Source organism: Ipomoea nil, unplaced genomic scaffold (genome assembly GCF_001879475.1).
Source record: "Ipomoea nil cultivar Tokyo-kokei standard unplaced genomic scaffold, Asagao_1.1 scaffold0177, whole genome shotgun sequence".
Taxonomy (NCBI): domain Eukaryota; kingdom Viridiplantae; phylum Streptophyta; class Magnoliopsida; order Solanales; family Convolvulaceae; genus Ipomoea; species Ipomoea nil.
Genome location: NW_017616605.1, coordinates 313,287 through 337,843, shown reverse-complemented (window position 1 = coordinate 337,843; position 24,557 = coordinate 313,287). Strand labels below are relative to the sequence as shown.

At 42.5% G+C, this 24,557-nt stretch overlaps 2 protein-coding genes across 2 annotated transcripts; both read left to right on the top strand.

Moving 5' to 3' along the window:
- Positions 1–7,397: 7,397 nt before the first annotated feature.
- Positions 7,398–7,886, top strand: LOC109178513 (uncharacterized mitochondrial protein AtMg00860-like). Its single transcript, XM_019328148.1, has one exon. The coding sequence runs from the start codon at positions 7,398–7,400 to the stop codon at positions 7,884–7,886; it is 489 nt and encodes a 162-aa protein (XP_019183693.1).
- Positions 7,887–22,743: 14,857 nt separating this feature from the next.
- Positions 22,744–24,202, top strand: LOC109178506 (uncharacterized mitochondrial protein AtMg00810-like). The gene is made up of 3 exons (XM_019328135.1): positions 22,744–22,819; positions 22,887–24,067; positions 24,184–24,202. The coding sequence occupies exons 2-3, from the start codon at positions 22,929–22,931 to the stop codon at positions 24,200–24,202; spliced, it is 1,158 nt and encodes a 385-aa protein (XP_019183680.1). The 5' UTR covers positions 22,744–22,819; positions 22,887–22,928.
- The last annotated feature ends 355 nt before the right edge of the window (positions 24,203–24,557 follow it).

Below are 24,557 nucleotides of genomic sequence, written 5' to 3'. Positions count from 1 at the left end.
CCCCCATGCCACTTAGACGAGGCAAGGGGTTTACACCACTTGTAGGGTTTTAGCAAGCGTTCGCAAGGGAGGGATACAGGTTTAGAGCTATGGCAATGATTCCAAGCTCATAATGATTTAAGGTTTTCCAATGATAAATTAGGTACAACAAAGAGTGAGTAAAGGCATAACGGGTGTTTAATTGCTTTCAAGGATAATCAAGGATTTGAGGCAAGGGTTTCAACAATTGGGAATATCGAGAGGCTGAGATTCAAGGGTGAATGATATTTTAAGCTGAGGCAAAGCGTTCACAAGTCAACATGGCATACTTACCTCGCGCGAAAGATTTAAGAAAAGGCGTTGTTCAAGCACTACTTCTCTTCCTTGCATTTAATTGGCGTTCTAGTTCTCTTTACAGGTGGTCTCCCAATTCCGTTACTCCTTTTCCCGGATCTATTCTTGAATTCCCCGTTGTAGAAGTTGGATTCGGTGAAGGTCGGCGATGCTAGAACACGCCTCGTCGAGGGTCGTAGGATCTTCTTCCCCTGCGAAGATAGGCGGGTGATGGTTCGAGACTTGGCGAGCCACGTCTGGGTTCCCGTTTGGGGTGATCGGTTGCTATTATCAAGGATGGCATTGCTCCACGTCTAGGAGACCCGAGTCAACTGTTGTAGGTTTTGGGTTTACACCATTCATGGGATTTTAATAAGGATTTCAAAGGGGAGGGGTATAAGATCAGGGCAACGACAATGAATCCGATGCTCCTAATGATTTTGGGTTCCCAAGAATTCGAGTTGGGTACAACGAAGGGTAAGCAAAGGCATAATGGATGTTGGTCGTTCCCAAGAATAACCAAGGGTCATAAGACACGATTCTAATGAAATAGAAATATCGGGCGAATGGGATTCTGAGATTAATGGTTCAAACGAGGCAAGGGACGGAATAGGCTCAACTTACTCCAAGGATTAACCAACAGTGTCTGTTCGTCTGCTGCTTCATTTTCTTGTATCAATAGACGTCCTAGTTCTCTTTTCCATTTTCATCTCTGTCGTAATCTTTTCGTATCGAGATAAATCAGTTTACCGTGGGATGTATGCCGCCTACTTGAATCGGGGGTCGTGGTGATTTAATTTAGGTTGCAAGTGAAACAGTCTATCTTCTTCGGGTTGACCGCATGTCCAGATGTAAACACCACATCTTCACTGCTCTGCTTTAACAGACATCCGAGTCTTCCTTCTTCTTAGTCACAGTCTTTACTAAGTCTTGGTCAGGTCTTTAGAGGGAACCAGATCGAGGGGTTTTACCGAGTAAGTGTACACTACTCGGTTACGGAGGTAAACTTTCCTACTTACCTGGTGTTTTAACTAAAAGGACTAAAGATGAGCAAGGAACATGTATAGGAAACTTAATTGATAGCGATAAATGAACTCACAACCTCACCGTGCATCCTAAGATTCTTAAGTCCCAAGTACTTAAATACCTAGAGTTCAAGCTTAATGTCCTAAGGTCTTGTCTTAAAAGTCTTATCCTAGGGTCAAATTTAGGCACTGATACCAACTGTAACACCGCTAAATTTTCAAACTCTTAATGCTTATGAAATAAAGGCAATACTATCATTAAATCCCAAAACAGGGCATAACTAAACATAATTGTTGGGGTGCTATGCGACATCTGAGCTAGAGAACTCAGATGCACAGGCTAAACTATCAAAACAGTAGAAATCCTCAAATCAATGTTAAGTACATCATCATGGCACGCAGGCCAATAACAGAACTAAACTAGCTAAGCCACGGGTCCAACTATCGCGCTCCGGAGCTACTCATCTGTGCCTGAAAGCCAAATATATCTGTTCAGAGAATAATGCTAGTAACCCACTCTAACGCGTTAAAATACGGGTAGGTAGGTATATATATATATATATATATATATATATATATATATATATATATATATATATATATATATACTTATGAAACTCTAATTTAAAACCGAGAATAGACTCAACAAGTAAGGGTAGGCACATTCATCGGATATAATCACGCATATAAAGATACTATCATACACCCTACGGTCACAAGACTATTTCACATCATTCATATCAGTATTCAATCATTATTTCAACACGTAAACACATATGGTGGTGCCGTAGGACCCTTCACACGCCCATACACGAAGCGCCAACGCATATAGCTCTGGCATGGCCCCGAAGCACCCTGCATGTACCGCAGCACAAGGAGATTGATCACAACCAATCGATGAACCGCAGCTCATTTATAACGTTTGATCGCAACCAAATGGAGGACCGCAGCGCGAATAGTATGTATATCTGATCGCAACCAGATTATGGACCGCAACCCTATATATATATTTATATACCCGTCCGATCACAACCGGCCGGGTTAACAGCCGATGGTTCTCAACCCATCCAAATGCTTATATAGCCAATTGATCGCAACCAATTGGGGTATCATGCACAAATAACACATAGCCAAGCACATGCAACCCACATTAACACATAAAGAAGGGGAAATCATACATATATAACTTATGCGTGGTCAACCACATTACTAGAGATACGCATAAGGGGTTCATGCACCTTTCTCCTAGGCCAATGGGATACCAATTCGACTAGCATGCAATATACACGACTCTCTTATCCTACGAACGGTACCCGAAACATCAAACTAGACTCAGGCACGACAAACGGGGTCTAATGGGACACCACGGGACACGGGGAAACATCAAATGGGGAAAACCACCACGTTCCACACTGGAATTCCAGCGGGTGGCGGCGGGTGGATGGCCACCCGCCGGTGGCACATCACGAGGCAGAGGGTTACCGGCGGGCAGTCGCCTGCCCGCCAGCTGCCTGCTGCCAGGGGGTCCCATGGGGTAGCGGGTAGGTGGCGGGTTCCCCTGCCCCCACCTACCCCCCCACTGACTCTTATGTAATGATTCGGTCCCGGGATCCCTCGTGGAACCCGAAACCATGTCCAAACACACTTAAACACAAACGACGACACCACGTAATCAAGTAATGGATTAAAACCAAGAATCACATTAAGTACATCCTAACACGACTCCTAGACATGCCAAGACTCAATACCCGATAATTCAAAATCCCACCCAAACATACTAAGAATACAACAATACGAAATCCACGTTTTAACCCTATGGCTCTAGTCATATTTAAAACACAAGATCATTTATATAATTTATCTTAGAATCAAGAACATCAAGATTATCACATAAGTATCAAGATTACCATATAAACATCAAGATCATCTCATAAACATCAAGATTATCTCATAATCATCATATCAATCTCACAAAAAGCCTCATCAAGATGCAAACACAGAATCATATATCGAAGGAGCCAATGAAGGAGATTATAGCAAGGAAAATAGATTTTGTTGAGACATGGGTTACCTCTTAGCCTTAATTAATCCTCCCTTGGCTATTCAGGTTCTTCTCTAAGATTTCCATCTGATTGATCTCCCTAGGCTTGGTGGTGGGGAATCTCCCGGGAATATTTTCGTGTAATATAACTATGGGTGGTAAGGGTTCTAATTGCTTTCTAATCCCCTATTTATAGAATTAGGAATCCTAATCATAATCTTAATAATAAAGACCTACGTTCTAATTCCTAATAGGTCTAGGATTCCTTATTAGAATCTGACTAGTAAAATGTTTACTCTCTTTATTTCTAATAGGCTTAAGACTCTAGTTTAGGCAAGGGTCCACAATGTTGGAATACCATAAGAGATTCCTAGAGTTGGCTCGTTTCGCGCATGAATTAGTTCCTAAGGAGGCAACCAAAGTGGAGAAATTCGTTACAGGACTCAACTTCGAAGGTAGAAAAGCCTTGACGATGAATAAACCAAGATCACTCAACGAATCTTACACCAAGGCGGTTGAGCTCTATCGAATACAAAACACCTCTCGGGGAGTTCCCAAGGCGCACTAGAGAAAGGTCGAGGGAAACTCGATGACCACTCCTAAGAAATTGAGGACCGCCAGGGCCATTTGTAACACCCCGTGTTACGGCCTCTAACCCAAACTAATTATTTAATTACTTACCCTTAAAAGATAATTAAATTCCCTTAATTAATTAGGAAGGGTCCACCATAGACCATGGACCCTTATCCCTGAACCAAACCCTTAGTCCTATAAGAAATAGAATTAGTAAACCCATACCATTTAGATCCTAATTAGGACTCGTAGATATATATAAGGACATAGGAGGCACCTAGAATTCACACCACAATAGATTCCACCATACAAGAATTCCCAAGAATTTCGCTATCACCAAACGTAGGAGAAATCAAGAAGAGGAGATCTTAGAGAAAGAACCTTTATAGCCAAGGATTCTAATTAAGGCTAAGAGGGAACCCATGTATCAACAAAACCTATTTTCCTTGCTATAATCTTCTTCTTTGGCTCCTTTTGATATACAATTCTATGCTTGAGTCTTGATAAATCTTTTATGATGATTATGATATGATCTTGATGTTGATGACATGATCTTATGTGTTGATCTTGATAATCTTGATGATTATGAGAAGATGTTGATAATTGTGTGTCGTTCTTGATAAATCTTGATGTTCTTGATTTTAAAGATAAAGTATGATTTTGTGATTTAAATATGATTAGAGCCCTAGGTTAAATCGTGAATTTCGTACTGTGATATTCTTGGTATATTTGGGTGGGATTTCACATGATCGGGTGTTAATTATGTTTAGAACTCACGTTAGGATGTATTTGAATGTGATTCTTGGTTTTGATCCATTATTTGACTATGTGGTGTCGTCGTTTGTGTTTAAAAGTGTCTAAACATTGTTTCGGGTTCAACGAAAGATCCTGGGACCCAAGTATTGCAAAAGAGTCAGTGGGGGGTAGGTGGGGGTAAGGGAACCCACCAGCTACCCGCTGCCCATATGGGCGTCGCCGACAACCCGCTAGCCAGCAGTTCGCCGCCAGAGGGTGGTCCTCCACCCGCCGGCCACCCGCGGGAAATTCCCAATGTGGGATGGTGGTTTCCCTGTTTGATGTTTCCCTGACCCCTGAGGTGTCCCAACGGACCCCGTTTGTCGTGCCTGAGTCTAGTTTGATGTTTCGGGTACCATTCGTAGGATAAAAGAGCCTTGTGTATTGCATGCTAGATGAATTGGTATCCCGTTGGCCTAGGTGAAAGATGTATGAACCCCTTAGGACTATTCCTAGTATGTGGATGACCACGCATAAGTTTTATTTATACGTTCTTCCCTCCTTCCCAATGTGCTAATGTGGGTTGCATGTGCTTGCTATGTGTTATGTGTGCATGATACCCCAATTTGGTTGCGATCAAATTGGCTATACGGGTAGTTGGATGGGTTGAGAACCATCGGCTGTTAACCAGGCCGGTTGCGATCGGTCAGGTATATAAATATTATATCGGGTTGCGATCCATCGTTTGGTTGCGATCAAACGTTATACATGAGCTGCGGTTCATAATCTGGTTGCGATCAGAAATACACTTTTTGGGCTGCGGTCCACCGTTTGGTTGCGATCAAACGTTATGATGAGCTGCGGTTCATCGGTTGGTTGCGATCAACCCCTTCGTGCTGCGGTACCAGGCAGGGTGCTGCGGGGCCGTGTTAGCGCTATATGCGCTGACCCTCATGTATGGGCATGCGATTGGTCCTGTGGCACCACCAAAGTGTGCTTATGTGTTGAGATAATGATTGAATAATGATATGAATGATGTGAAATAAATCTTGTGACCTTAGGAAATATGCTAGTATCTTTATATGCATGATTATAACTGTTGAATGTGCTTGTCCCTACTTGTGGAGTCTATTCTAGGTTTTAAAGCTAGAGTCTCCTAAGTATATATCTTCCAGCTTCAAAATGGTTTTCCTATATATATATATATATATATATATATATATATATATATATATATATATATATATATATATATATATATATATACCTATATTGTATTTTAACTCGTTGGAGTGGGTTACCAGCATTATTCGCTGAACAGATATATTTGGCTTTTAGGCACAAATGAATAGCTCCGGAGCGCGCTAGAGGACCCAAGGCTTAGATAGTTAGGTTCCTTATCGGCCTGCGTGCCATGATGATGTAACGACACTGTTTTGAGGATATTTAGTTAGCATAGCCTGTGCATATGAGTTTTCCAGCTCAGATGTGGCTTAACACCCCAAACACTTATGTTTAGTAACGCTCTGTTTTGGGATTAATGATAGTATTGCCTTTATTTCATAAGTATTCAATGTTTTAAATTATAGGGGTGTTACACCATTCCTCATCAGGGTCAGGGGATATCAATGGCTCAGGACTCGAAAGATGAAACGGAAATCGCCCAAGGAAGGATTCTCGCCATGAGTAAAGCCCGAATCGGAGACAGTGACGTGGTGACCGAGACGTTCCTTGTGCACTCCATACCCGCCATAGTGCTCTTTGACTCAGGAGCCACCAACTCGTTCATAGCAGTCGAATTCGTAGCAAGGCTCGGTTTGAAGCCAGGCACAAGTGTACAGTTAAGGGTCAAAGTGGCATTAGGTGAAGTATTGAAATGTGACCGTATGTTCAAGGACGTGATGATCACCATAGGCAGAGTGGAATTTCCTAGCAACCTGATTCAGTTTGGGGGCTGGACGGTATAGAAGTAATCCTAGGGATGGATTGGCTAGGGAAATTCAAAGCCCAAATACTGTGCGGCGAACAAAAGATAATTTTGAAAAGGCCAAATGGGAAGCGGGTATCCTACCGCGGCTCCGCCAAAGATCCAGAAGTTAAATTGGTAACCATGATGAAAATGAAGAAATACTTAACTAAAGGATGTGAGGTTTTCCTGTGCTCCATCGAGGATGTAAATGCCAAGGGTGACGAACCGCAACCAATCCCGGTAGTAAGCGAATTCACAGATGTTTTCCCCGAAGAGATTCCTGGAATACCACCACCTAGGGAACTGGAATTTACTGTGGACCTAGTGTCAGGCACCGCCCCCATATCAAAGACACCTTATAGAATGGAACCGAAAGAGATGCAAGAATTGAAGACACAATTACAAGACATGTTAAGTAAAGGCTACATCCGCCCTAGCACCTCGTTATGGTGAACCCTAGTGCTATTCGTTAAGAAGAAAGAAGGGAGCATGCAGCTGTGCATTGACTATAGGGAATTAAATCAAGTTACAGTGAAGAACAAATATCCCCTCCCTCGAATAGATGATTTGTTTGACCAACTCAAAGGTGCAGGTGTGTTTTCGAAAATCGACTTGAGGTCTGGATATCATCAAATAAAGGTAGCCGATCAGGACGTCCCTAAGACCACTTTCCGAACTCGCTACGGTCACTACGAGTTCACGGTAATGCCCTTCGGATTGACTAATGCCCCCCGCAGTATTCATGGACCTCATGAACAATGTGTTTTGCCCCTACTTGGACGACTTTGTGATTGTGTTCATTGACGACATCTTGGTCTACTCCCGAAATAAGGAGGAACATGAGAAACATCTCCGAACCATATTACAAACGCTAAGAGAAAAGCAGTTGTATGCCAAACTCTCTAAATGCAAATTCTGGAAGGACAATGTAGCATTCCTGGGCCACGTAATAACCAAGGAGGGAATCATGGTGGACCCAGCGAAGATCCAAGCGATCAAGGAATGGCCTACACCAACAACAGTTTCAGAAATTAGGAGCTTCCTCGAGTTGGCTGGATATTATCGGAGATTCGTACCTGATTTTACTAAGGTGGCTCAACCCATGATGAGACTCATGAAAAAGGAAATTTCCTTCCAGTGGGACACAAGTTGTGCCTTGGCCTTCCAGGGGCTAAAGGAAAGGTACCATAGCACCGGTATTGGCGCTACCCTCTGGAGTAGAAGGATTTGAAGTTTACAGTGATGCCTCAAAGAAAGGTCTAGGTTGCGTACTGATGCAAAATAATAAATTAATAGCGTACGCATCCAGGCAACTCAAAACCCACGAGGTGAATTACCCCACCCACGATCTAGAATTGGCATCCATAGTATTTGCGCTGAAAATCTGGAGGCACTATTTGTATGGGGTACAATGCAAGATCTACACAGACCATAAGAGCCTAAAGTACATTTTCACCCAGAAGGACTTAAACATGCAACAGAGACGGTGGTTGGAACTTAAAAAGGATTATGATTTGGATATCTAATACCAAGAAGGAAAAGCTAACGTGGTGGCAGATGCACTAAGTAGGAAAACGAGCCATTCCCTTAACACCATGTGGGTATTTTCGGATGAGCTATGTAAGGATTTTCGGAAATTGAATCTAGAAGTAGTGGAGCAGGGACAAGTGGATGTGGAAATTCAGTTATTCAGCATGAGGATCATGCCAACATTATTTGAAGAAATCAAGAACGGACAACGACAAGACCCCAAACTAGGAAAGATAACGCTCGGCCTAACCGAAGGAAAGAAAGGGTCATTCGAGCTGTTTAATGATGGTAGCCTTCGCTATAAAGGAAGGTGGTGCATACCCTCGACACATGCCGACCTGAAGAAACAAATCCTAGAAGAAGGACACGGCTCACCATACTCCGTGCACCCCGGGGGTAATAAATTGTACCAAGACGTGAAGAGATAATTTTGGTGGCGTAACATGAAAGGGGAAGTAACAGGTTTTGTAAGCAAGTGCCTAAATTGTCAGAAAGTGAAAGATGAAAGGTGTAAACCCAAGGGGCTCATGCAACCCCTCGAAGCACCCCAAGGAAAGTGGGAGTCCATCTCGATGGACTTTGTGAGAGATCTACCCGTGACACGGACATGAAAAGACAAAATATGGGTGATAGTAGACCGGTTGACCAAAACGGCGCGGTTTATTGCCATGAAGGAGACTTGGACAATGAACCAATTGGCCAAGGCCTATATAAGTCAAGTAGTCAAATACCATGGGGTCCCACGAGACATCGTTTCTGACAGAGACTCCAGGTTCCTCTCATAGTTTTGGAAATCACTACAAGCAGCCATGGAGACAAGACTAAAGCTAAGCACCGCTTTTCACCCCACAACCGACGGCTAGACCGAGAGAACAATTCAGACCCTTGAAGATATGTTGAGGGCCTGCATGTTGGACTTCCAGGGAACATGTGAAGAACATTTAGATCTGATCTAATTCTCTTACAACAATAGCTACCACGCAAGTATTCGTATGGCACCCTACGAGGCCTTATATGGTCAAAAGTGTAGGACCCCCTTATGTTGGGAGGACATGGTTAACCCAGTGGCTCTAGGACCACAATATTTTCAAGACACCATAGCAAAGATCAAACACATACAAGAGAAAATAAAGGTCGTGCAAGACCGCCAGAAGTCCTACGCCGATTTGGGAAGGAAACATGCCGAATTCCAAGTGGGAGAAAAGGTTTGGTTGAAGATCTCACCCACACGAGGAGTAATGAGGTTTGAAAAGAAAGGGAAACTAAGCCCTAGATTCATCGGTCCCTACAAAATCTTAGAAAGAATCAGGAATCTGGCATACCGCCTCGCATTGCCAGCCGAATTCGACCAGGTACACAACGTATTCACGTGTCGCAACTAAAGAAATACGTGCACGACGCAACCCATGTCCTCCAACCTGAGGTAGTGTGCTTGGATGACACCTTATCCTATGAAGAAAGACCCGTGAGAATCCTAGATACGAAGACAAGATAAACCCGCAGGAAGACCATGAAGATGGTCAAGGTCCTCTGGTCCAACCATGAGACCGAAGAAGCAACTTGGGAGCTTGAAAGTGCAAAGAGGGAACAATACCCCAACTTGTTCACCCAAGGTACCCTAGCTTAAAACCTAAGATGTGTATCATAGAATAAGTCTCGTTACGTCTAAGCTTCGGGGACGAAGCTTCTTGTAAGGGGGGAGGGTGTAACACCCCGTGTTACGACCTTCAAATCCGGATTAATTATGGAATTAATCCCATTAACAAATAGTTAAAAAGTATTTAATTTGGTTATAATCCCCTTATTTAATAAATGTGGTCCACAATGGATCGTGAAACCTTGCCTGAACTAGAGACTTAGGCCTGTTAGGAATAAAGAAAGTGGGCCTTACCATTCAGATTACAGATAGGATTTCCTAAACATATAAATAGGAGATTAGAAAGCATTTAGAACCTCTATCTCTCACCTCTCATAACTCTAATACATGAATTGCCCAAGACACCTGGCCAAAGGAATTCCTCCACCACCAAGTCTAGGGAGATCAATCGGAGGGAAATCTTGGAAAAGAACCTTAATAGCCAATGGAGGATTAATTAAGGCTAAGAGGTAACTCGTGTCTTACAAAACCTACTTTCCTTGTTATCTTTTATTGATTGGCTCCGTTGAATGATTGAATGTATGATTTTTGCATTTGTGCTTTGTTGGAGATTGTCTTTAGGAATTTGTGATATGGATTATTGTTATTCTTGATATTCTTGATGGCCCTGTGTGGTCTTGGTATGCTATTGTATTTAATTATGTTTAGAGCTTGTCCTTAGGGTTTATATTTTAAATCTTGTTGTTGTGATGTTCTTGGTGTTCTTGGGTGGGTTTATGCATGCTCGGGTGTTGATTCAAGGTTAGGGCTTGTTTTCGAGCTTTCATATAGATTTCTTGATGATATTGAGGTTCTTGATGCTCTTGACCGTTATGTGTTTAGTCTCGAGTCTTGGCATGTCTAGGGATTGTGTTTAGGGTTAATTGTGGTGTTTCTTGGTTTAATTCTTGTTGTTCGAGTCCATATTGTTGTTGATATGTATTAGAATGTGTTTGGACTTGATTTTGGGTTTAATTGATGAATTCCCGAAAGGGAAAAGTGCTAAGTTACCATCGTACCGGTAGGGGGTCGGTTGGGGGACGAACCCCCACCTGACCAACTGTCGGTCACCACCCACTATAACAGTAGGTGGATGGCGGGTGGACGACCACCCGACGTGTACGTGCTGGTACAGTACCTCCCACCGGCAGCTGGACGGCGGGTGGTTGACCACCCGCTGGTACGGGCGGGGCGGGGTACTGTTTTACCCTGTTTGTTGTTTCCCCGTGCCTCGTTGTGCCCTGTTTGGTGTTTATGAGTCTCGTGTGATGTTTCGGGTACCGTTTTAAGAGTTGTGTGTCGTGGTTATTGTTGTTGTTGAGCTTTGATTGTTGTTGTTGTTGTTGAGGATTGACTACTGTTGTTGATTGAGTGTTGTTGGTTGCTATTATCACTAAGTATTGGTTGTTTTGATTGATTTGTCCATAATGAGAAAAGAGATGCGATTGGTGGAAAAGATTTGTTGGCGGTGTAGCACAACGAGTGATCGGTCATTGTGCTATAGGCACAAACCACCCTTGATTAGTTTGCTAAAGACATAGATCAAGTTATTAAGCGTTGCGGTGCCTTGTCATGTGCTATAAGCACTGACCCCTTGATTATAGTGCTATAGGCACGGGTCATGCGAATGGTACTACGATGCTACCATGTCGGTGGTTTTGTTGGTGGTATGTCGGTGGGAAGCATGCTTGCTCCGAAGGGATATGTGATGCATTATAAGGGGTGGCCTGGAGGTACAGGTTGGAACTGATATAATGATGGAGAGGAATAAAGGTTGGAACTTGGTATAAGGTTGGATCATGGATGTACACCCTGTTGACTGCTTGTTGTTATTGATTGTTGTTGAACCCCATTGTTGTCGTTGTTTGTTATTATTGAGCTTTGTTATTACCTTATCGTGCGAGCTTAGGATGCATGCTAGTATCTTTATGGCGTTCATAGTGTCAATTTGTTGTTGTGTCTTGAGTCTTGATCTTAGTTTTAAAGCTAGCGTTGCTTAGGATTATTTATGTATTCCAGTCTCAAAATGATTTCCTATACTTATACTTATTGTACTCCACGGGTAGGAGTGGGTTACTCAGCATTATTCGCTGACGGTTGTTACACCATATGTTTTTCAGGTTCAGATCAGTAGCTTCGGAGTGCGCTAGACGAATGCAAGGACTTAGTTTAGATTGTTTTAGTCTTGGTAGATGGCCTACGTGCCTTGACTTGTAATTTGGATATTGAACTTGAATTATGTTCTGTTTGGTTAGTTAGCATGTGCATCTAAATTCTCAAGCTTGGATGTGGCATAACACCCCGACTTTTATTGTGTAGTCTCTGCTTTGTTTGGAACATTAATGTTAGATTGCCTTTATTTCATAAGATTAAAAGTTTTAAAAATTAGGGGTGTTACATATGAATTGTCAAATTAGTATTTGAGTTAACTTCATACATATCTTGTGTCTGTCCCCTTATACCTTTTTGTTGGGAGTTTGCTCCTAGCATTTTATACAATGCTAAGGTCTACTCCGCAATTTTCTCTCCCATTGCACCTTCAGCCGCATTATCAACTATTGATTAGCTGGTTTGTGTCAAACCGTCATAGAAGGTTTGATTTCGCAGTTCCAATGGGTAGCCGTGGTGGGGGCATTGAATGACTAACATTTTGAACCTTTCCCATGCATCATGAAATGGTTCGCCTTCAGCTTGCGAGAAAGTCGCAATTTTTCTTCTTAATTCAGCAGTTTTAGCATGGGAATAGAATTTACCTATGAACTTATTGTACACCTGTGGCCAAGTCCGAAGGGACCGTAGTGTGAGAGACTTGAACCATGTCTTTGCTGCATCTTTCAAGGTGTATGGGAAACACCCCATCCTCAGTTCATCCCTCGTCAGGTCATTCAACGGAAAGTTTTGGACTATCCTGTAGAAATCCCTGATGAAGGTTAGGGCATCCTCGCTTACTAAACCGTGAAAAGACGACAATTGGTTGTAGTGGACCGTCTTTAGCTCATAGTTCCTGCCTACATTGGTAAGCACTATACAATAAGGTGAAGTTCCTACTTGGGGCCAACCAAAGTCTTTCGTTAGCCTAGGGTTGGGTTGAGGAAGCGTAGTCATGATTGTGGTTCAAAAATTGGGTTTGAAGAATTTTTTTGTTCTTTCTATCAATGTGGTCGTCTAGAGGCAACAGTGTAGGGTTTAAAGAACGACGACCATGCATAAAAAATGAATGAATAAAATAGCAAAAATAAATAAATAAATAAATAAAAATAAACAAGCACATAAATAAATAAACAAGATAATCAAGAAAGAGTAAAAGGGAAATAGGAAAAAACTAAACAAATATTAAGCACTTTTTTCAAAGCAATATTAAGCAAAGGAAAAAAAAAACAAAAACAAATTGCACAGTACCCGACAACGGCTCCAAAAATTGATGGACAATTTTAAATAGTGTCCTCGCAAGTGCACGAGTCGCTGCAGTAATAGTGTGCAAAGCAAGGGTCGAACCCACATGGAATTGATACGATGCAATTTACAGACTTGAAATTCAAACAATTAAATTACCAATTTAAAGTGCTAGAAACAAATACCAATAATAAAGATCAACTTAAATGCTAAATAATTGAATCAAAACTCAGGAAAGTGAAAAGAGAAATTACCAAGAACGAGAATATCAAATAAACAATCAAATTGGAAAAGCCTAGGAACATAAATCAGAAACCATTACTAATTCTGCACTTTGAGTCTTTAATATTGCCAACCAATTAAAGGTTTGTTCTTTCTTTTATTTAACTAACCCATATGGCGACCAGATTCAGTTACTTATTCTAACCGTACATATTCTTAAGAAATTTATCAAATGGGCATAGCATGTTTGGGTCAACATAATGAGGTGGCTAAAATGATAATAATACTAATTTGGAGAAAGAAACCATTAATACAAAGTAATAATAAAAAAAAAAACCAATTCTTTCATTATTTAAGAAGAACTAAAAACAATATTTAATAATAAAAATAAAAGAATTAACTAATAAAACCTTACTTATGAATTATAATAATAAAAAAGTTGAACTAAATTAATAACAAAAATAATACTCATCAATATTATATATATATATATATATATATATATATATAATTCAGTTCTTGTATGGATAGGTGTCTCCCGTGCCGTTGTGCGGTTAAATTTGACCCATTGATCTTGTTTAAATCAACATCCAAGATTACTAAAATTTAAAACAAAAAATGTGGTGGCAATTTGATAATTTTTGTATCTAGGTCAAATTTAAGGTGCGTGGTTTTCCTTCTTAAGGTGTGTGGTTTTCGTGCTTAAGGTGCAAGGTTTTTGTGCTTATGGTGCATGGGTTGTGTGCTTAAGATGAGTAGTTGTTGAAACTTAAGGTGCGTGGTTTTTGTGTGCTTAAGGTGCGTGGTGTTTGTGCTTAAGGTGCGAGGTTTTTGAGCTTAAGGTGCGTGGGTTTTGTGTTTAAGATGAGTAGTTGTTGAAACTTAAGGTGCATGGTTTTTGTGCTTAAGGTGCGAGGTTTTTGTGCTTAAGGTGCGTGGGTTGTGTGCTTCTGGTGAGTAGTTGTTGAAACTTAATGTGCGTGGTTTTTATGCTTAAGGTGCATGGTTTTTGTGCTTACGGTGCGTGGTTTTTATGCTTAAGATCATATTCAATTATCAAAAAACTCCTACAATCGGGCGGGACAAACTCCCAAACCCCAAGGACAGAAGAAGAACTAGTCGCACGCGCAAGCACATGAGCTACATGATTCGCTGACCTCTTGACATGGCGAACAACAACGTTCCCAATGTCATTAGCAAGTAAATGACATTGCTTAACAATAGTACCAATATAAGAAAGATCTTGACTACTAGAATTGAAACTTAAACAGAAATTTAAACAGTCTGACTCAATAATGATATTGTTATCATGATGTCCCTTAAGCCACTTAAGAGCTTCTTCCACGGCCATTGATTCAGCAGCATAAGGATTCCGGTCGCAATGTAGATGGCCACCATAGGCTCCAATGAAACTGCCATTATGGTCTCGAAGAACAGCATCAAAACCTACTGCTCCGCTTAATAATGCTGCGTCAATATTGCATTTTAACATACCATGTGGCGGTGGACTCCATGCGTTAGAAATAGAAAATGAACCAGTTGGCGAAAATGATGGCTGCTGGTAAATGTGATGCAATGAGACAGCCGAGGACTCGGCCATCCTCTTCATTCCAACAACATCACAAGGTTTAGCATTCCAAACCAAATCATTTCGTGCACTCCAAACTACCCAAACACACGCCGCCATCAACACAGCAATGCTAGAGTAAGATGCACATAGACACTTCGCAACAAAATCCACAAAAGCTCACCAATAACAAAACCCAAAGTGTTCCATACCTGGACCACGATTGTGCATTCACCAAAAAGATGATTAACAGTCTCAGGAGCTGAACAGCACAAAGGGCAGCAGCCAACTACATTAATACCCTCAGTATGTAAGGCCTCACGAACAGGTAAAATATTCCTTACACAACGCCACAGCAGACTACATACCTTTGGAGGGGGAAGGGGAGGGGGTTTAACATCCATAACTTGGTCCATTCCTTGAAGTGTAGATCAACATGAATGTCTGAAATATTACGAGTAAGCAGACGATAGCCATGACTGACCGAATACAATCCTCTCAAATCCATTTTCCAGTACCAACCGTCAGGATGAGATGGTGAAATAAGAGTATTACGAATTCTGGGAATATCATGCTCGTCAAAAATGTCACGAAGAAGATCCAAATCCTAATTACCATTAGTATCCATGAGGTTGCACACACGGGCATCCCGTAGTTCATCAATACGAGTAGTGCTCATGAATGTTGGCCCGCTAAGATGCTTCACCAAATATAACTAGGGTTTTGGCCAATAGTTGCTTCAAGAAAGTTCACAGTACGATAATATCTGGATTTTAGGATTCTGCTCACAAATGAGTGAGGATTGACTAACAACCGCCAACCTTGCTTAGCTAGCAATGCAACATTAAACTCATGAACTCTTTTAAACCCCATTCCACCATTGGTTTTTGGAATAGCCAATCTAGACCAATTTAACCAATGCGATCCTCTTGAATTGCTCATACTCTTGGACCACCAAAATCTATTCACCATTTTCTCAATTGAGTCGCAAACCCCATGGGGAAGAAGAAATACCGACATAGTAAAAATTGACATTGCCTGCGCAACGCTTTTTAATAAGACCTCATTACTCGCCTTTGTCAGGATTTTTTTCTACCAATTATTGATGCGGTCCTTCATTTTTTGCTCGACATAACGGAATACCGCCTTCTATTACGGCATATAAAGGAGGGAAGGCCGAGATAGCGACCAAAGTCAATGGCTTGCTGAACGCAAAAAATGCCCACAACATGCATGCACATCCCTGGCAATGTATTAGCACTAAAATTAATGCTTGGCTTTTCATAATTAACCAGTTGACCTCAGGCAGCACAATACAAGCCTAGGCACCATTTAACTTCTTGAGCTTCATTGCCTTCTACCCAGAAGAACAAAAGACTATCGTCAGCGAAAAACGATGCGATGCAGAAGGTGCACCCCTCGCAACCTTGACTCCATGAATAAGGCTTCTAGATTCCTGTTGCTGCAAAAGTAAAGATAAACCTTATGCGCATATTATCAATAGATAGGGAGAAAGGGGATCCCCCTATCTAATACCTCGGGTAGGCAATACGGAACCTACGGCTCCACCATTCACAAGAATGTCATATTTAACTGAAGATACACATAGTTGGAGGAGAGCCACCCACTCGTGAGCAAATCCCAGTGCAGAGGACACCCTCAAGGAAGCCCCATTCCATTTGTTCATAAGCCTTCGCCATATCTAATTTTAGAGTTGCCTAACCAACATTGCCAATCCGTTATCTTTTAAGGAAATGACTTGTCTCCCCTGCTACAATGATGTTATCCAATATCAATCTATCCGATACAAAGGCCTGTTGAGACAGAGAAATTTTAGCATCCAAAAAGACCTTCATTCGATTCGCCAGAACTTTTGCAAAATCCTTATTGATTGTAGTATATTTCTCAAACAAATAATACCTGGAGTAGTAGGTTATCGATCCACAGGGAAGTGGGGCGTATTAAGCACTAGCTACTAATTTATTCTTATGAAGCTAATCCTAACGAAAGACATGGATGGTTGATTAAAAATAAAACTAATGTAAAAGCAAGATTTAGGTTTTGAAATCAATAGAGAGAAGATGAAATTCCTGGGATTCAAGTATTTAATCACCTAGTGCCAAACCTATGGTTAATATTAAATCTGGGTTCATACGAGTGTGAGGATGCAAGGTGGTATAGAGCTACTCCCGTACTCCCTAATACTTGTGAGTATCCACTCACGTGGTATAAACACCCAATAAAACAAGAACAAACATTCATAATAAATTCCTAACTACTACTATCTCCCGGTGTGCAATAATCAATCATTAAACCCCCTAAATCTATGGCCACTAATTACAAGCATTAACAATATAATAAACAATTGCAACACAAGCATAAAATCCAAATAATAGTATATTAAGAATTAAAGAACTAGGCACATAGGTTCATAAATGCTATCACCCAAGAATCTCTAAAATAAATTAGCCACACATGGCTAATATGCAATACATAACAATAATTAAGAGTTTACAAAATAATCTAAAGAATACAAGAATTGACCAAGCGATTCTCCCAAATCTACTTGGTTTCCTCTTTGCTTCCAAAGACACCTTGTAGCTCTCAATTCTCCTCTTTCTTGTCTCCAAAACTGAGCATGAATCCTCTAGGGTAAAACCAAGGTGCGGGATTTTATAGCGGGAGTCAAGCCGGGACGAAATTAGAATTTTTCTTCTTTCTTTTAGAAAATTGCCGTCATTCAATTAATTTTGCAATCATTGCCTTTCCGTTTCTTTTTTTTTTTTTTTTTTTTTGGAAATTTATGCTGCAAACTTTTGGAATTGTGTGCTACTTTCTTTAGAATTAAGTGTTGCCCCTTCTACTTAAATTGATGTCGCGCCTTTTATTAGTGTTTCGCGCACAGTGTCGAGCTACGCGAGATTTTTCTTCCGGATGCATACTGGAATTTTTGGACGCGTCGAGTCCAAATCTCGACGTGTTCAATCCTCTATAGCAATCTCCTTGGTTCATTTTGACTTCAAAATTATCCTAGCACTTCCCTTGATCTTGTATTTGACCTAAAATGGTTCTAAAACACTCACAAACACCGTAAAACATTCAAAACAAGTGTAAACCATATCTAAATGATAAAACAAAGGAATATGCAATTAAATTACCATTTTCACATAATTGAACCCAACAAGCATGATCAAACTAATACAAGAAATATGCACAATTTGGCTCACATCACTTATATGCGACATTACAAAGGGCAATTGGTCGCAGGTCCGAGACACACTCCAGGGCCTTCTTCTTCGGGATTAGCACAACATTTATATCCCCAGAGGTAGAGTACAGGTGCGGAAACATTCAATTACAAAATTGGTAAGATCATAACCAACAATCGACCAGAACCTTTGGTAGAAAGAAGGAGACATACCATCTGGGCCCGGGGCCTTATCAGGTGCCTTAGAGAACAGAGGAATCTTGACTTCTTCGGGTTCAACCAGACGAAGTAAACTGACATTCATTTCTCGCGTGACCCGACTCGGGATTCTTTGAAAGAAGTCCGAATTAAAACTGGATGCATGGAAGATGGTTCGGTAGTACGATAAAATTTCCGCATGCATTGTCACACCCTCCAACCACTCCCTCGACGCATTTTTTATCCGAATAAGGTAGTTCGTCTTTCGTCTATGACTCGCAAACCGATGAAAAATTTTGGTGTTCGAATCCCATCATTTAACCACAACTATTTAGACCTCTGGCGCCAATAAATCTCTTCTTGTGCCAATAACAAACAAAGCTCTTTTTCAAGTGCCTGGAATAGCAGCACATCGTCAAAATTTTTGCTATTACAAAGTAACTCTAGCTTCTCCCTCAAAGCCTGAACCTTGCGACCAAATTTATGAAAGTGGTCGCTGCCCCAACGCCACAAAGCCTGACTGCATGCACTGATATGTTGCTGGAAGTGAAGACCATATGATATATTCCAAGAAGACTCTACCACATCACGGCAGTGGGCATCCAGAAGCCATGCGGCTTTGAACTTAAACTTTCTACCGGACCTTCGAACATGTGTTCTTTTAAGATTTAAGAAAATCACATTGTGATCTGAGGAAGTTGCTAACATATTTTTAACAGCAGCATCACCATATAGACTTCGCCACTCTGAAGAAGCAACAACCCAATCGAACCGTTCTTCTACTCAATGGTCCGAGCCTCGACCTATTTCCCATGTAAATTTATGACCAAGCATACCGAGATTAGATAAGTCACAATCTTGAAGGGCATCATTAAAACCTATAATAAGCACGTCAGGATGAGAAATACTCCCTCTTTTTTCGCTATGGTTTGCGATATCGTTGAAGTCTCCGATCACAACCCAAGGAAGATTAGACCGAGACCATAGAATAAGAAGTAGGGAACAAGCATGTTGCCTACATGATCTTTTCAGGAAGCAGTAAAAACAGGTGAGGCACCAATGGGGTTCACCCGCTAGAGACACTGAATGTGGCGTTTCCAATTTTGATCCTACTGTTATAGGGGCGTTTCCAATTTCAGTCCACTTTAATTTTTTTGCCACTTTACAACCACTGTTATTGAATGTGTTCCACTTTTAGTCCACCGTTAATATTTCTGTCAAGAGGCCGTATAATCAAAGGGTATTTTGGTCTTTTTATGTTTGTTTCTTCTCTTTTAATCTAAGCGCTTCATCCTCCTCCTCCGATATTCAAAGATGGCTCTTCGAACAACGAGAATGGGAAGCCAAAGCTACATCGTTTCGTTCGTTCCTGTTAGTAATGTTATTATTTGTTATTATTATTTGTAATCCTAAGTCTAGTTATATTATGTATTAGAATAAGTCTTATTTGACTAGGCTATTAGATAGGAGATAATAGTGGCATAGTTTCATATACTCTCCTGTATCTCTGTTCTGTTGAAACTGAATAACAAATGTTTCTCTAATCTGGTATCAGCCAAACGTCGATCCATTCTCTCTCTCTGTTTTCGACAAAACCACCGTAAAACTCCCACCACCACCGCAAATGTCATCCAATTCCTCCGAGAGAACAATTTCCGCCGGCGGTGGCTCATCCCCGTCCGGTAACAATTCCCTTACGGGCGCTCATCACTTCATCTCTATGAAGTTGACGTCCCGAAACTTTTTATTCTGGCGCACCCAGCTTATTCCGTTTCTTCGCGGACAGGACCTGCTCGGCTTTGTGGATGGCACCTCACTGTGCCGCCTCCTACCGTTGTTTCTCCACCGACTGGGACCTCCGATTCCGGCGCGACAACAGCGACTCCAACCCCGAATCCGGCGCACAAAGCCTGGGTTCAACAGGATCAGTTGATCCTTTCTCTTCTTATCTCGTCAATGTCTGACGAGGTTCTTCACCTGGCTGTTGGGCGCAACACAGCTGCAGAAGTATGGCAATCCATTTGCACAGCTCTCGGTTCTAGTACCCAAGCAAGATGTCTGAGCTTGCTCGGGCAGTTTCAGTCCTTGCGGCAAGGAGGCACGCCGACATCAGAATATCTTGGCAGGGCCGAATTACTCGTGGAAGCTCTCGCACAGGCTGGGCAACTCCTCTCTCTTCGCGAACAGAACTTATATGTTCTACGCCGACTTCGCCCGGAGTATCGCGCCTATGCCGCATCTCTCACCGCCAACACGCCGATTTCCCAGCCGCAATTAGCGGATTATTTACAGGCCGCAGATTTTATTTTGGCCGATGACTACCTGCAGGTTGGCGATGGTGTTCCAGCAGCGTCACATGCAGCCATGTACGCAGGACGTGGATGCGCAGGGCGGCATGCACGGTAACCACGGCGCGTCGGGCAGTGGTGGACGCCGAGGTCGTAGGGGCCAGAACAATAATGGCGGGCGCGGTCGTGGTGGCCGGGGACCTCCACGATGTCAAATTTGTCGGGCTCAGGGGCATACCGCAGTTTACTATTATAAACGGTATACTACTCAACCCCCGGCGCAGGCAAATGTAGCTGTTTCGAGAGATGTACCTACGAGCCCTGTACCACTGGCCGATGCATGGTATCCCGATACGGGCGCTACCGCGCATGCCACACCGGATGCCGGGATGTTAACACACTCGGAGGACTATGAGGGTGCTGACACTCTCAGAGTTGGAAACGGGGCAGGTTTGGCGATCTTACAAATAGGCCATACGTCTATCCCATCAAAATCTAAACACTTATTCCTGTCAAACGTTTTACATGTTCCTTCATTAACTGTCCCGTTATTATCTGTGCAAAAATTCACTAGTGATAATGCGGTTTATTTTGAGTTTCATAACAATTGTTTCTTTGTGAAGGATTCCAAAACCAAGGCCATACTTCTTAAGGGGTCTACAGCTGGCGGTTTGTACAAGCTTCCTGTGTCCCGGAGTCAGTTTGCTTTTGTCACCTCTCGTGCAACGCCCGAAGTCTGGCATCGCAGGCTCGGTCATCCGCATACCGTGGTTCAAAATAAAATTCTCCAAAGCTGCCCGGTTGAGTCAAATAATGTCAAAAATATTGAGTCATGTAAGGCTTGCCATCTCGGCAAGTCATCACGTTTTAAACTCGAAAATATTCAAAGTTCAAGCCAAAATGTACTAGACTTGCTTTATACAGATATATGGGGTCCTGCACCTGTAGTGTCGTTTAGTGGTTTTAGATACTTTGTATTATTTGTTGACGATTTCACTCGTTTCTGCTGGTTTTATCCATTACGGGTAAAATCAGACATTTATAATGTTTTTGACGTTATTCGTGTGTTGGTAGAGCGGCAATTTTCGCGCTCTATCAAGTCTATTCAATCCGACCTAGGGGGTGAATACCGCAAATTAAGTGTCACGTTCCAATCTCTAGGCATTAATCACAGGCAGTCGTGTGCTTACACGCACGAACAGAACGGGAGAGTTGAACGCCGTAACCGCCATATTGTGGAAACTGGGTTGGCTCTCCTTGCCCAAGGCAACGTCCCGCAACAATATTGGGACTTTGCTTTTGAAACTGCCACTTGCCTAATCAATTATCTTCCAACCAAAGTTCTAAATTTTGATAGCCCGTACTCATGTCTCTACAAAAAGCCACCTCCATATCAGTTCCTTCGTGTCTTCGGGTGTCAGTGTTATCCCTATCTTCGGACTTACAATCGGCACAAGATAGAATACCGCTCCACCCCTCGTGTCTTCCTAGGTTACCCACCGTCCTATAGGGGGTACAGATGTATGGATCTATCTAGTGGGAAAACCTATATCTGCCGCCATGTGCGGTTTGACGAATGTGTGTTCCCTTTTAATACAGGTACAATGCAGCAGGTCCCGTAGCCCACTCCTTTGCCATGGGCCTCTGGTCCTATTGTTCCGCTGCTACAAGCTCCTGTTTGTGAACCCGGGCCTTCTCCTGTGACTGAGGCGGTCCCGATTGCTCAGGAACCTCCTTGCTTGGCCATCACTCACACCGCACCACCTCGGGCTCGGAAACGCACTCGGGTACATCCACTGGACCGATGGCATGTCATGCGTCTCCGGCACATGACTAGAGTCGCTCCCGAGGTTTTTCAGGCTCTTACCGCGTCGGTAGATCCGACGTGCTATTCTCAAGCGGTTGGGCATCCGCAATGGCGGGATGCTATGGACCAGGAATTCAATGCCCTGCTCCACAATAATACTTGGAAACTTGTTCCACCGGAGCCTAATATGAATATCATCGGATGCAAATGGGTGTTCCGCACCAAACGCACCGTTGACGCCCGTCTTGTGGCCAAAGGCTTTAACCAAGTGGCCGGGGAGGATTTTTTCGACACTTTTAGCCCAGTGGTGAAACCCACTACGGTTCGAATCCTGTTCTCCCTTGCCGTCTCCCGCAAGTGGACTCTACGTCAGTTAGATGTTCACAACGCCTTTCTAAATGGCCACTTGGCTGAGACTGTATACATGAAGCAGCCACCAGAGTATGAAGACCCGACTCACCCTGGCCATGTTTGCCACTTGCAACGCTCGCTCTATGGCCTTAAACAGGCACCCAGGGCGTGGTTCAAGCGGCTTCACGATTTCTTAATATCTGCAGGTTTTTCATCGTCCAAAACATATGTGTCCCTCTTCTACACCACTTCTGGCGCCTCAAAAGTTTATCTACTAGTCTATGTAGATGATATCATTGTAATGGGGCACGATGCAAGAGCTGTAGATACTCTGCTGACTCGTCTGGCAACTACCTTTAAAATTCGGGACCTAGGCAAGCCGAGTTTCTTCTTGGGCATCGAGACAGTTGATATTGAAGGTGGTATAGTTCTATCTCAGCGGCGTTACATGACAGATCTCCTCGGACGTGCTCGGATGTCTGATTGCAAGCCACTCACTACTCCAGCTGCCGTCACTAAACCAGTTACCGCGTCAGATGAACCATTCGACAATCCCACACAGTATCGTCAGATAGTAGGGGCGCTTCAGTATCTGACTATCACACGTCCAGACCTCTCCTTCTCAGTCAACCGATTGTGTCAGTTCATGCATGCACCGACTATGGATCATTGGGCCTTGGCTAAGCGTGTATCGCGCTATATCAAGGGTACTCTTGCGTATGGATTGCGAATCTCGGCTTCACCGACTACTACTATACATGCCTACTCGGATTCTGACTGGGCCGGCTGTCCTACAGACAGGAAGAGCACTAGTGGTTACGCGGTGTTTCTTGGGGATAATCTCATCTCTTGGCAGTCCAGGAAGCAACGCACCGTAGCTCGCTCGTCTACCGAAGCTGAATATAAAGCCTTAGCCGACGTTGCGGCTGAGGTAACCTGGGTTGTGTCTTTGCTTCGTGAGCTAGGTCTGCATGACAGGCAACCTTCCAGCATTTGGTGTGACAACTTGGGTGCCACGTATCTTTGTGCCAATCCAGTTTTCCACGCACGGACGAAGCATGTTGAGATCGACTATCACTTTGTCCGGGACAAGGTTGCAACCGGGGAATTCATTGTCAACTATGTTTCAACTAAGGATCAGCTCGCAGATGTCTTCACCAAACCGCTACCAGGACTTTGCGTTTTACAGCGCTACGGTTCAAGCTCAATGTGGTTTCTCACCTACCTTGTGCTTGAGGGGGTGTGTTAGTAATGTTATTATTTGTTATTATTATTTGTAATCCTAAGTCTAGTTATATTATGTATTAGAATAAGTCTTATTTGACTAGGCTATTAGATAGGAGATAATAGTGGCATAGTTTCATATACTCTCCTGTATCTCTGTTCTGTTGAAACTGAATAACAAATGTTTCTCTAATCGTTCCAACATGGGTCGGCGAGGTTTCTTAGGTTTTAGGTTTAATGTTCTCATTTCTTAAGTCAAACATAATCTTGGATGAGAAGAAAGGTAAAAATACCCCTAGATTACACGGCCTCTTGATGGAAATACTAACGGTGGGACTAAAAGTGGAACACATTCAATAATAGTGGTTATAAAGTGGCAAAAAAAATTAAGGTGGACTAAAATTGGAAACGCCCCTATAACAGTAGGACCAAAAATGAAATTCACTCTTGAATAATCTAGACGCGTAGCCATATCGGA

Bases quoted from the DNA above. Each gene is read 5' to 3' on its own strand.
- LOC109178506 (XM_019328135.1), top strand. From the start codon at position 22,929: ATGAAGCAGCCACCAGAGTATGAAGACCCGACTCACCCTGGCCATGTT.
- LOC109178513 (XM_019328148.1), top strand. From the start codon at position 7,398: ATGGACCTCATGAACAATGTGTTTTGCCCCTACTTGGACGACTTTGTG.